At 33.5% G+C, this 13,706-nt stretch overlaps 3 protein-coding genes across 3 annotated transcripts; 1 reads left to right on the top strand and 2 right to left on the bottom strand.

Annotated features, from left to right (window-relative positions):
- Window positions 1-2,260: 2,260 nt before the first annotated feature.
- On the top strand, window positions 2,261-3,114 carry LOC102600183 (DNA-directed RNA polymerase subunit delta-like). The gene is made up of 2 exons (XM_006356746.2): window positions 2,261-2,343; window positions 2,420-3,114. Exon 2 carries the CDS (start codon window positions 2,483-2,485, stop codon window positions 2,879-2,881), a length of 399 nt encoding a protein of 132 aa, XP_006356808.1. The 5' UTR covers window positions 2,261-2,343; window positions 2,420-2,482; the 3' UTR covers window positions 2,882-3,114.
- A 135-nt stretch (window positions 3,115-3,249) lies between these two features.
- LOC102599846 (ergosterol biosynthetic protein 28) lies at window positions 3,250-6,749 on the bottom strand. Its single transcript, XM_006356745.2, has 3 exons — window positions 6,468-6,749; window positions 4,372-4,578; window positions 3,250-3,622 (listed from the first exon to the last, which is right to left on the bottom strand). Exons 1-3 carry the CDS (start codon window positions 6,580-6,582, stop codon window positions 3,555-3,557), a joined length of 390 nt encoding a protein of 129 aa, XP_006356807.1. The 5' UTR covers window positions 6,583-6,749; the 3' UTR covers window positions 3,250-3,554.
- Window positions 6,750-9,848: 3,099 nt separating this feature from the next.
- On the bottom strand, window positions 9,849-12,079 carry LOC102599523 (uncharacterized). The gene is made up of 2 exons (XM_006356744.2): window positions 11,205-12,079; window positions 9,849-10,837 (listed from the first exon to the last, which is right to left on the bottom strand). The coding sequence occupies exons 1-2, from the start codon at window positions 11,828-11,830 to the stop codon at window positions 10,117-10,119; spliced, it is 1,347 nt and encodes a 448-aa protein (XP_006356806.1). The 5' UTR covers window positions 11,831-12,079; the 3' UTR covers window positions 9,849-10,116.
- Between the last annotated feature and the right edge of the window lie 1,627 nt (window positions 12,080-13,706).

Here is a 13,706-nt window from a genome sequence, read left to right as displayed (position 1 = left end):
AAGGACTTGATCTCTAAGTTTGCTGGATTAGTAATTCTATCGTCAATCAAATAGATTATTTAGAATATGTAGTTACATAAAATACTTAATTTTACGAAGAAATTATGAATTCACGTATCTCAGTTTTTACTTGGGCCTGGTTATACCTCGAATGTATAAATTGTATAGTACGTATGACACTCCCTCGTTTATTGTGTTGTTTTGCATGTGTCTTTCTGCCCACACTCGTGTGAGTGTGTAACATCGTTACTACTTTTTCTGAGTGTAAATATAGGTTAATTAGTGTTTTTTTTTTCTTTAAAATTAAAAAAATAAATAGAGGGTTAGGGAAAGGAAAATTAAGAAATCGACTAATCTAATAAGGTGATTTGAAGTTACAATTTTTTTGGACTTGTAATTTGAGTCTCAAAAGTTAGTGTATATTTATTCTTATAAAAATATGTGAATCTCATAAATCTTTTTGTATAAATTAATGGCTTGAGTTTTAGTATTGTTTCATAAAAATTGAAAATCCTACCTTTTAGGGGCATTTGAGATTTCAAATCAAAATCTCGAAAAATTATTCAAATATTATGAACAAGCATTAACTTTTGATCGTACTATTAAGTCTATTTCTTTCACTAATTTTATGTGTGAATTTGCAATTTATAAATTTTCTAAATATTTTTTATTCATAAACTTAAAACTTAATAATATATTTCGACTTCGTTTTGAGTATTAATCAAACTGATTTTCTATAAGAGTAAAATTAATATTTTACTTATCACAAATACATGCATAAAAAAGTAAATAAAGACTCGATTTTGCTTGTCTATGAACTTTGTGGGCCTTTTCTAACCTGATGTGAAACAACTGTATCTCATCATACAAAAGCCCATAAAACAAAAACGCTTGAGCCCACGTATGATATTACGTGGCGCATAAAATTACAAATAATTACTTTCGATTCTTATAATTAAAAAATAGTCATTAATTATTATTATTATTATTACTATCATCGTAGAGTTTCAAATTCTACACATGAGCGCATATTCTTATGATATGACATTTACCTTTTTCATTTTTTTTTTTTTTTTTACTAGTTAGTACTCCATGTTTTTGATAATACTAGGCTTTTTTTTTTATATACACAAGGGCTAAATATTCATATTTGAGTAAATTTGAAGCTTAGAAATACGTAAACAAAAAAAAAACAAGAGAGAAAAGAAAAGGAGTACACATATTTTGGGGGAATTGGCAGTGTGACAGGTGATCCAGTTCATAATTTCACATGGAGTTAACTCAGACCAATAATTTACACTTTATGAAAAGAAAAAGCCCCCATCTAAGAGGCCAGAGCCCACCTGCTCCCTTTATCTTATGTATGTTTAAATCAAAGTTATTGTGATCGATCAAATATATAACTAACGCGGAGTCTTCACTTCTGATTGTTTGGTATGATATATAAGATAGTATTGAATATGATATATTAGGAATGGGGAGATTAATTATATTAGGATTAGTTATACTAATATTATTTCTTATCCATGTTTGATAGGATATATAAATTAATTCATGTAGTATTATTTTTGTTAACCTTCTTCCTAACGATCCCTAATAATCGTCAAAATCTAAATGATATCTCATATTGGTTGTGCATGAGCTACTAAAAGAGTTCATAAAGATTTATGCCATTCGTGTGATGGCGATATTTGGATCGAATTAGGTTATATACACTTCAATAATTTCATCGGATACCTAAAATTCATCTCTAACATAGGTTTTATATAAATTTACCAACAAAGATTTAGATTTTTTTTTTAAAAAAAACTTCTAGTATTTTCTATTTTCACTAAGATTTTAATTTTCAATCACGTCATTAATCACTAGCTCATACTCTTAATAGTCGCATTTTGAGGTGCTCTACTTATTATTGCTTTGAAGGGTTTAACTTAAAACCTTATCTATCATAATTACATTTTGAGTTTTATAATAAAAACATAATATACATTAATTCATATTTTGTCACGCGTTTTCATCTATAATAACTATGCATTGATATAATTAATATTCTTTGCCTGAATACAAGATATAATTAATATCAATTGCCTGAATACAAATTTTCTCTAATGCCTATTTAATACAACTCTTTTAACTAATTATGTTATTCAAAAAAATATAAACTATAGTTATTATATGTGAATTAATGTTTTTGACTCCAGTGTTGGACCCTTCATTAAATTCCTTCTACCGACGCATCCAAATAACTTTAAATAACCAACACAGATGTACCTATTTTTAACACATAAAGTGGGAGCCTCACACTCCCTTTTCTTCTCACACCTCATCTTCTGTACTCTACTGGTAAGTTTCATATTTTTTTAATAACACTATTTTATTATAAGATCTATTGTTTTTTAATATCTGATTTTTCACACAGATTGTATTTTAACTCCAAGTAGTTAAAACATGAAGAAATAGCAATATTGTGAATATACTAAACATGTTGAAGCAATCATCAAGTAGGAATATGAGGACAAAAGGGTTCAAATTAAAGCATGTTTTCCAAGGATTTGCAATGTTTTTGATATGTTTGTGGTTGATTTACCAAGTAAAACAGTCATACAGCAAGACAAATTTGGGTGAAAAATCATTGAAGGAACAAGATTTGCAAAAAGCTGTGAAGTTAGGGAGGAAAGATCTGAATCCCTTGCTGTTAGATGAGTTAGCTGCTGAGTTTCAAAAAAACCCAGATGAAGATCTTGAATTGGAAGAATTAGATGAAGGGAAAAAAGATGAGAATGATGGAGATGATGAGGGTGATGGAGTTGGAGACCATGAACAATTGGAAGATATAATTGATGAAGATGACAAAGATGCATCAAGTATAGATGCAGTTTGAGGGGAAATTTTTTTATATAGTAATAGATAAATAATTATGAATTAGAGTGTTGAATTGCCCTTGTTTAGTATTGTAATTTTGGGAAAAGCCAAAATTCTAACTGATGAAGATGTAGTAGAGGAGTGTTCTAAGTTCATGCTAATGAGTAGTAGTGTTACTATGATTTAGACAGACAATTGCTATTTATTTGTGTGTATTTCAACACAAAATTAAGCTTTCTGCACTCTAAAATATGACTCATTTCAGTTTGAGATTTTGTTGATGAAAGAAATTGGCTACTACCAATCAAACTCAATTGCTTCAATTATTCTATGGCCAAATTAGCACAAAATCAAAATTGATACCAAGTGTCAACTAAAAAGAAAAAGTAACACAGAAATGAGGGATCCACCGAGCATAAAATAATACTAGTAGAAGACAAAAACTTGGGTCGTTCCAAGTTTGAGAAAGTAGTCTAAAAATTCCAATAAAAAAGTTTGAAAGATAGATAATCCTTTACAAAAGCCATTCAGAAGAACATTACATTAAGAAATTGTGGCCAAGAAGTTTCTTTCAGAGCTCAACCATGAAAGCATGTTTCCACAACAAAAACTCGAAGGCCTTAAATTGCAGCAGCAAAGGCATAGGTTGAGAGGAGTAACATCCGATAAAAGCCACTGCTGTTGATTCGGTTCTATGGACTCTTAGTTTTGACCTGTTGGTGTGCATTCCACTGCAACAACATCCAAACTATAGATGTGCCTGCGAGAGAGAAAATGGAACTCTTTAGACAGTCTAAAGTGGTGTGTGAATTGTGATCAGGAGTGAACTCAATTTACTGCAAAGAAAGAAAAGCATGTGCTGATGCAGGAAGATAATGTCACTAATGTGGCTCGTTACCTCCAGATCATTGGAACTTCCTTTTATAGTTAAACCACAAACATAGGTAAAGATGTTCAGAAGTTGATAAAAATTTCAACCTTTTTATTAGAACCATCTTAAAGATTTGCTTCGTCATCTCCTTTTTCATTAAGTAACTAACATCTTAGTAAATTGGGCTTAAGCAACCAGCACTGCACTCAAAAGATAGGCTTTGATTCATAAGAAGAGCAAGTTGCAAGAGTTCAATTAGCGCAATCAAAAAGTTCAAAGGGAAGAAATACGGGGAAGTTTGATAAAGATTTTTCAGAAAAGTTAGGAGCACAAGCAGGGTCTTCAAATGATTAAGTTGCACATTCAGTGACATGCTACAACTAAATGAAGCCAGTCCATATTAGAAGACGCTTAACAGAAACTTTACAGCACATGGTACTAGGTGAATAAAGGTCGAGTCACAGATTATATCATTTGAAAGCAGTTCTTGCCTTTTGAAAGCACTAGATGCCTAAATCCATCTTTACTTGCACTGTTTTAAAAGCAGACCAAACCCAGGGATGGAGGGGAAACACCGAAAACAATTGCAAGATCTAGTAGAGCTAATTATAATTAAAAAACTCGAGAAGGAACAATACCTGCAAATATACCGACAGTAACCAGATTTTTTATTGCCATTGTCTGATAGATCAAGAACTCTGTCAAGAAATGACCGAAGGCATAGACAAATGATAAAATGGTTGCCAAGTACAAAGGTCTGTCATGAAGGTTAAATGCACAAAGATAGCAAAGAGTGCAGGTTAGCAGAGTCCACACTCCAAATGTCCTCCCATGAACTTCTGTCACTGCAACATGATAAATAAAAAAAGAAGAAGTTCCCATTAGAAAGATAGTATAAGACTGTGTCAAGTAACGTGTGGTAATTTCAATGCAATTGCAAGTAAAACCAGTGATACCAAGCAATACAAAGATCATCACTTGTCAAACTTAAGATGCATGACAGATATGTTCTTACAAAGTTGCTGTTCTTGAAAGTTATTCAAGAAGTTGAGTACCAAATGTGTAATCAAATATGTTACTGACTGCACTACCAGTAACTTAAGGTTCTATTTTCACGACAAAAGCTATACCTTAGAAAGTTGCAACCACCAAATTCACACATTGTTGTCCACATTTTGAGCCACTTGACCCAAGCCAGACGAGAAATATATATGTCACTCTTACTGGATGATAAAGCATACTATTATAGGTGCATTGGGGTCAAACAAGCAGTATTGCAGCAATCAAACAAGACGAACAAACTCTCAGATTCTATCAACTCCATTCTCCAGCTAGATTGAAGAATAACACAACATAACCCAAATGAGATGACATACTATGTATCTTTCACAAACTTAAAAGAGAACTTTTTTACGAAGTCTTTGTGATGCAATTGTAGGAGAAAGGATAGAACTATGTGGAGAGTTTGGAGGTGATATGCCCATTTGTGAATTACCAAATTCTGGCCGAGGGGAGCAATTTTACCTTTTTATAAACAAACAGAATAAGAAGGTAAGAATGAAGTGAGGCATGACAGAAGTGCTACAAAATACTGCATGTAAAGATATGGCACCTGGGCCTAACTCAACCCCAAAAGCTAGCTCCTAAGGGGAGGTTTGTCCAAGTCCATATAAGGAGACCAAAAGTCCCATCCCTCTACCGATGTGGGACATCTTAACACTGCAAGAGAATAATATATTTTCTTCTAAAATTAAGAGCTAAGGCCAAGCTACAGAAGTTTATGACAATCACTTCTCTTAACTAATTGTGCTTATACATATCCGAATAAGGTTTTAAGAAATGATTCTTATTCTTATTCAGTTTTAAGAAAAAATTAGCTTCTTTTTGGGAAAACTCTATCGTCCTATTGCCTATAAAATCATGTCAAGGAAATGAAGTCAAAAGACAAGTCTTGAGCCCAAATGAATGTGTTGATCCGTTTACTCATTCTTATCGCCATTTCAACCCTATGGTGTAGCAAATCAATTCAACAGTACATAGTCCCTTATTCATTTTCCTAATCAAAATGAAAAGCATCTAGTCTAGGGACAAATCCAAAGTTTCAACTCATGTATCCAAACTGCCTCTGCTCGAATTATATATACACTAATAGATTTTTTTTCCTTCTAAATAGTGTGCGTGCGCGAGAGGGAGTGAAGGTGATGTCCACTCCAGTTTGCATGCACATTGTCTAATCCATCGGGCAAGACTATTACATCCCATAAACACAGGTGTAAGGTACATCGTAAACCCCAATAAGACTATAGTAAATGAGCTCATAATGACTACTGTAGCTGATTCAAATTATATCTATACTAAACTCGAATCGACAACCACGAAGTAATAATAAGATTGCACTGGTAACTAACCCCAATACTACAACATATCCCATGAAAATCCACAAAGTGGAGTAGTGTACCCAGACCTTAGAGTGACTGTTTCCGAAAGACCCTCGGCCCAATACACTAACTTAAATTCCTGATCTGTCAATATATGATCCTCGATATAAACAAGATATAGCTAACAATGGCATGAAATCACCAAAAAAGCACTTTATTATGAGACAAATCACACAAAATAAGGCGAAAGCAAAGGGATATGATTCCTAATACAGATTCAACTCAGATCACGAGAATGTAAAAAGGCCGAAATGAGCACTAAGCGTAATATAAGCAAAAAAGGTTTGTAAACTTACTGGTAGTTTTGGAGAAAACAGCGACACGAAGAGCCCAAATGTCGACGAAGCCAAACCATACCGATGCAAGCCGAAGTGTACCCACTAGCATTAACCACCATCCTAACAGCTCCATCTCTTTATCTCTCTCACCACACACACGCACAGACTCCACACTTTCGTCTTTCCTCCGCCCCGGTTCCTATTTTGATCTACCAAACAGTACGGATCCGATCCGGTTCGATAAGGATCTTAAGCCCAAAGACCCAAAATGAAACTCCTTTAGGCCCACATATTTTGGCTCACCATCTTCATGGTAGGCTAGTGAATATTATATTTTAAAAACGTGCTACTTTTAGAATGCTATTCAATACATACTAATGGATATTTTTTAAAGAGTCCAAGTAATATAGGGTTACAATTGAGTTTGATAGTTTTAAATATTTAAAAATGCTCTATTATATTCATATGGTTGATATTAAATTTGATTTTCAGTTGTTTGATACGGTAAGTTAGTAATCATGAGTTGTTCGACTTTAACTTATACACATATAATGAAAAATTATGATTTTGACGATGGTGGAAACTCTTTTATACTTTAGTGTATAAAATTTGTCTATATTATGAGTTTATGATTATGTGTAATCAAGTATTTAGTTTATACTGAGTAGTAAAGGCAATAATCTTTTAATACAAAGGATTTTAGGCCTTTTATTAGTTTATATTTTGACTAATTACATTATTATTTATATAACAATATAACAAAATAAAAAATAATATATATATATATATATATTTGTATACATAATTAGGTATTTTGTTACGATATTTAGTATTTTTTTTAAAAATAAAATAGAGACTATCCTCACAAATACCTTCTTTTTAAAAATACATATCAAACATCGTAATATTGAAATCTATCGAAATGTGGAAATATTTTGGATTAGGCACAATAATTCGATACTTATCAAAGTTTTAGCATCTGTATAACTAATTTTGAGATTTACAAGTTCATTTAGAAACTTTAGCATTATATTAATGCAGACAATTGAAAAGAAATGAAGCTTAAAATTGGAGTCTATACCACACATCTCTAATTTCTACATGAATAAATTAGGCACCAAAGAAAACTGAAAACTTTTAGATGACTAATAATAATTAATACGTGTGATATAATTGTAATTAGTATTAAGCAAATCATGAAGCATAACTTGGTACTACTTGCTAAAAATCAAGATAGAGGTGTTCAGATGAAGAGGTTCCCTTGAATAATCTCTCACTACTTGATATAAATAATAATAAGTGTTGAAAGCAAGTTTAACTATAATGTTGACAGTAATAAAAGTTTGGATAAACATTATATTAACAACCTTAAAGTATCATGTTACAAAATTAAACGAGGAACAAAAAATAAAGAGAAAATAGGTAAAATGAACTTGTTAAAAGAATGTGCCACCAAAGTTTTAGAATAAGTTGTCAAGGACAATTGTAATGGTGATATCATGTTTATATTCATGTGATGTGTTTGGATATGTTTCTTTTGACTTTTTATTTGTAGGGACTAGGGAGTAATAAATATGGATAGTCTTTGCATGACCTTACTATTAAAACGTATTAAACATAATTATAATCATATAATGGTGATGTATATATTCATGTGATGTGTTCATATGTCTCTTCTTTGACTATTTATCAATTTTGAATATTGATCGTCATTACATAATCAGATTATTAATATGTAACGTATTAACTTGAGGTCGTTGTCGTAATGAATTCAAATTGTCGATGAAGTTGTGGATACCATTTTCTTTACCAATTGTAGCATGAATTCCAAATCCAAGAAAAGGAAATGATAAAGAAAAAGTACAAATGTAAATTAAGGATTGTGATTTGTCCTTAGAAATATATGAAAGGAACTTTCACGTTACTCTGTCTCTAATTGTCTGTTGTTAAGAGTCACAATACACCCATTTAATGTTATAGTAGGTGGAAATTGTACTAGTGGAACGGAACGTAGCTATATATGTTGAAGGTTGGTCAATTGAACACCCTTTCGTAAAACCTTGAAAGTTATCCTTGAATATCTTTGTCGAAATTTCTTACACACATTTATTACCATAATTAAATAATAGATGTACATGTATAGTAACAAATTTATTGATTTGATATAAATATCTGATTTATCGAAATAGAGAGGAACGTGAGTTCTGTGGCGTGATGGCTGTATATGGAAGAAAGAGTGCTTAGTTAAGAAGCAACAGAGACAACGACATCGGATTCTTGTTAGGAATGACTCATTCTGAACTTATTACAACACCAAACACACTCAGCATAATAAATGTTACTAGTATAACATCTCTGCCAGTACAATATTGACCAGTTTTAATCTAAAGACCAGATCCCCACTTCATTTACGTTTCTACATTGAAAATAGTGAACAAGAATAGAATTGAAGGAACTTTATTTAAAGGAAAAATTCTTACTTTTGTGAACAGGTGTAGTAATTACCTATTGATAGTTGAACACTATTTTGTAAGTCTGAAATTTTTTTCTTCGGATAGAGCCTTGAAGAAAACTGTGTAAATTATTTGAAGAATAATCATTTTTATGTGATGCATACTATTTTTATGCAAATATTATTAATACACTTTATTTAATATTATTCTTATATGGTCTATCAAATGAATGACTTGTAATAGTGTTGGGCATGAGTGGCTAGGCAATTTGGTAGTAAATGGGCCGACCTAGTTTTGCTTCGACGTTCAATTTGATACATTGACTGATAAGCCAGGCTGTTAGTTTTAATTTCCAATTCCCCCACTAACACTACAATATTGGTCCCCCACCACCTCACTCACCCACACAAATTGGCCTTTCTGCTACTGTTGCACCAGATATATATATACATATTATACACCAACACCACTCTATAGCTAAATAGGTGCCCCCTCCCCCCAACCCCAGCCCACCCTCAAGGTCATTTTTTAAAAACAAAAGGATTCGTCTCAAATCCAATATTCCCACCCTAGCTTCTTAAAAGCTATGTTCAAATATATCACATACTTTATTTTCCTTCCAAGTCAGTAGCATAGCTGGCAAATCCCTACTATTGTCACCAAACCACAAATTTTCCCATATTAAAACAGCATTACAGCTATCTCCCACATTTAGCACATTAATAATCGTATCAAACTACTTTCTAATTAATATTTTACGTACCTAACTCCAGTTTCAACGCTTGCGTGCACGCACGTTCCCCTCATATCCGCTACACATCATAATCAAATACTAATCCTTAATCATCTCATTTAGGTAAATACAAGATTTCAACAGTATCTCCATCAGTTTGTAACAACTAAAATTTACTACTTGCAGTATTGAGAAATACCAACAACCAACAAGTATGCTAAACTCGAAAGCAATATTTGACATTGACAACTTGCAACAGTGAAGAAAGTTTACAATGAGCAACACACCAATTTATGGCAAAAAAAAAGTGCTCTGTCAGTCAAATCCCCCACAATCTCTGTACATATTGAAGAAAACAGTCTAATAATGTTCGTTAGTAATACTAACAATCAACTAGTGACCGACGATATCTAAAACTCATCGCCACCATTTAACACTCACAAGTAAAAAAAAAGGAATGAAAAAAACAGTTAAAAGAATCTCAGGAGAGTAAATCCTGAGAAGGGCACAATTCTTTCCTAAGCTTTTGAGAGAAAAGCCTGCAAGCATCAATGCTGAGATCAATGGCAGCTGACAAAGCCACGAATGCCGCTGCGTCTTCCGTGCAGTTCACGTGTTGTACGCTAACTTCCACTGTAGGTTTACTGCACTTACTTCCACCTTCACCTTCCACGTTAGCCGACATCACAAAACCTCGATACATACAATAAGGCCATAATCCGTACCCAAAGTCACCGCTTCCTCTAGGGCTACACGCCGGTGACGTCGAGTTCACAGGTGTCGACTTCCCATTCGTTGACACGCTCGTTCCAAGGTCTATCACGAATTTTCCACCTTTGCTACAGCTTAATGTCGATTCGGCTAACACTATTCCAGTTGCGGCTGAGTCTGGGATTAGCTCAAACCGGTAGCCAAGCCCGTCTGCTGAACCACGTTCGCGCCACGCCTCGAGTCTACCCCATGGTTTCCACGTTCCGTCACCTGGCCGGAGAATTAGCCATGAGCCGGGGTTGGACCGGCTTACCCGGTCTGAACCGGGCGAGGCTACGAAAGGTGTAACCATTGACGCAGCGGCGACTGGTGAACCGGAGAGATCGTGGACTGTAATTGACCATCCCTTTCGCTCCTTCCCTGGTCGCTCCCTTTCGCTTCCGAACGAACTTAACCATCCTCGTGAACTACTATGCTCCAATGGCAAAGACCTGCAAAAATGCAGTTCCGAATTCGTTAAAAGAAATTGAAAACTCGTGAGTAAAAAGTGTTCCGAGGCGTAATGGAAAAGGGAGAAAAAGTGGAGTATCTTTGCTTTAAACATGAACTATGTGTTTGTTGAAGATTTTTTCCAACTACATGAAGAAATGACTTCTAATTACTGACATTGGAAGCTACTTTATAAGCTTTAATTAGGAATCGTAAAATTAACTATCCCGTACAATTTGAACATCTTTTGCAATTGAATACTGGAAAATTCGAATCGTTTATGCGGCAAATGTAGTGTGAGCTCTAATTGTGCAAGTCAAGCCTGTCGGTATCAGAACTAAAGTTGAAAAAAAAAGTATCGGAACCAACCTGGACCTCTGATTACGGTCGCCGGGGGTACGGAAACTGAATTTGCATGTGAAAACAGGTTGACGAATGTTTCCTTGAATTTGAAATACTTGAGGACTGCATTCCGGTTCTCCGTCGAACTGAAACACGAATCTCGGGTCGGGTTCCGCCTTAACACTCAGATGAAACTGAGCACTCGAGTTCTTCGCTTCCTTTCCTATCACAATCCAGCCATTGTAAAACAATACTGACCTAGATTCCGTTCCCGCCAGATCCAACGGTACGTCAACCTTCCCTAGCAACCTCCCGGAGTTCACACCACATGTCGACCCTCGCCTGCCGGTGTAAATTGAGATTTGAAGGTACAACTTCCCGCCGCCGAAAAGAGACTTTGCAACCAGCTTTTCGAGATCAGACTTGTTAAGGTGAAAACTCGCCGCATGACTTTGTACTTGACTGTCAGGAAACTGACTCTCAGGCAAAATGCACGGTACAACCGCTGTCTGGAGAGGAAAATTCTTCAACTTGATTTTACAAAAACACGGAGACGACGACGGATGCACGACGGAACGAGCCGGCTTCGAAGCTACCGGAATTTTTAACGCTAAATTACACACACTGAGCCTCACGAAAGGACACGGATCCATTCTGGTTTGTGCCCACACTCAGTTTCGCCAAGTTCTGTAAAGCTAAAGGCAAAATTGAAGAACTAATAAGCGAAGCGTAGGATAAAGAAAAACACTAGTGTGCGCCGTTGTTGAGAAGAAGTTTAAATAGAGTCCATAGGGATTTGTGTATAGAATTGGCTCCACTCGAAAATACTGTGTTCATCTGTAGGAAGAAGACGACTCTAATAAGGTCCTTTTTCGGTAATGTAAAATCATAAAATAAAATAAATAAAAAAGAAACTTTGTTAAATGGAATATAAAATTATTTAATTATTTGTTTACAAATATTCATTGTACGGAGAGGAGTGGGTTATTTTAGCTGCTAAATAGAAACTCTGTTCGTGTGGTTGGATTACAGCTGTGTACAACCTGGAATGGCTTTTATGCCAGTAGGAGTATTCCAATTACCAAATTACCCTTATGCCTACTCTTAAAATGACTTTTATACCCTTGGGTTGTTGTCTACCGGGTCCCACATGAGATCTCCTAACAAATTGAGACTGAGGAAAAAATGCAATACATGAGTCTCTTTTTTATCTTATTATTATAACAGCAACTTTAACGGGTCGTTGCCCGAGAGAGGTGCGCGGAGCGATAAGTAATTCTTTATTTTTAATTATAGATTTTTGAGTTTAAATTTATATACATTATATTATGTAAATAATAATAATGCAAAAAATAATAAGTGGATAACTCAAATTTCATCTAGCTACTAAATGATTTCTTATTATTGTTATTGTTTTTTTGAGTAGATAGTCTATCAAAAATAATTACTTTATTTTTTCGAGATAAGAGTAATGTCTTTTTTTGGCAAAATCGTCTTATGAATTTCTAATGTATAGCTTTTTCAGTCTTTCACTTATAAAGTTACATTAAATATATTGTTATTTATATAAATATCACATCTTGGAATTATACCGAATTTGTTATTATTGTTATGAGTTATGAGTATCTTTGAAACGTGGATGTCGTCTTTTTGATTAAAATAACGTCGGCATGAAGCAATATTATAGTTGTATGTATAGTTATCATTATAAAACTTTTCTAGAAATGACTTAAATTAAAAAAAAAAAAATTAAGCTTGGCGGATTTGATTAATTTAAGGAGAAAAGTCAGCAAGAAGGATTAGTGGTATCCAATTAAGTATGTTAGTAGCTAATCATGTTTGAGGGGTCAAATAGAAGAGGAAATAATTGTTTATGAAATCGTCAAGAAAATATTGTAATTGATCACCAGCTTAGCTAGCTGCTGCTGTCAATAAATATTTAATGATGTTAATATAAAAGGTTTGTGATTTTTTTTATGTTACTCTATAGTTGTTAATTGCTATTTTTGTCGTTTGTTGTGTTATTGTTAATACTTGCCTACGTATTGTTTAATCAAGAAAAAATATAATCGTAGGCTGTAATCTTGCCATAGTTAAATCAATCTAACTTCCTAATTCACCGATTTCAATTATTTTCAAACATCTGATTCTGAATTTGAAAAATGACACGAGAAAATAAGGGAAACAGTAAAATTTGTCTCTTAAATAGAAATAGAATAAGTTTGCTCTTCGTTTGAGTTTAGTTTTATAGTCTCTTTGATCAAATTTTTTGAAAGGTCGTAGTTTTGACTAAGTTTTTTGAAAGAAAATAAGTGATTGTTGGAGATATTTTAAAAAAACACTTTAGAAAAAATATACTAAGCATTTTTAAAAAGTTTAATCAAATAATAATTATTAATTAAAAAGTATTTTTAAAATTTGAAATAGAATAAGTTTGCTCTTTGTTTGAGTTTAGTTTTATAGTCTCTTTGATCAAATTTTTGAAAGGTCGTAGTTTGACTAAGTTTTTGAAAGAAATAAGTGATTGTT

The sequence above is a fragment of the Solanum tuberosum genome, unplaced genomic scaffold, assembly GCF_000226075.1.
Source record: "Solanum tuberosum cultivar DM 1-3 516 R44 unplaced genomic scaffold, SolTub_3.0 scf00226, whole genome shotgun sequence".
Classification (NCBI taxonomy): domain Eukaryota; kingdom Viridiplantae; phylum Streptophyta; class Magnoliopsida; order Solanales; family Solanaceae; genus Solanum; species Solanum tuberosum.
Note: the sequence above shows the minus strand (reverse complement) of the source record. Positions and strands in the feature narration are given on the sequence as shown.

Bases quoted from the DNA above. Each gene is read 5' to 3' on its own strand.
- LOC102600183 (XM_006356746.2), top strand. From the start codon at position 2,483: ATGTTGAAGCAATCATCAAGTAGGAATATGAGGACAAAAGGGTTCAAA.
- LOC102599523 (XM_006356744.2), bottom strand. From the start codon at position 11,830: ATGGATCCGTGTCCTTTCGTGAGGCTCAGTGTGTGTAATTTAGCGTTA. The intron at 10,838-11,204 runs GTTGGTTCCGAT...GCATTTTTGCAG, and splicing joins GACCGTAATCAGAGGTCCAG to GTCTTTGCCATTGGAGCATA.
- LOC102599846 (XM_006356745.2), bottom strand. From the start codon at position 6,582: ATGGAGCTGTTAGGATGGTGGTTAATGCTAGTGGGTACACTTCGGCTT. The intron at 4,579-6,467 runs GTAAGTTTACAA...ATCATGTTGCAG, and splicing joins TGTTTTCTCCAAAACTACCA to TGACAGAAGTTCATGGGAGG. The intron at 3,623-4,371 runs GTATTGTTCCTT...TCTCTCTCGCAG, and splicing joins TACTGTCGGTATATTTGCAG to GCACATCTATAGTTTGGATG.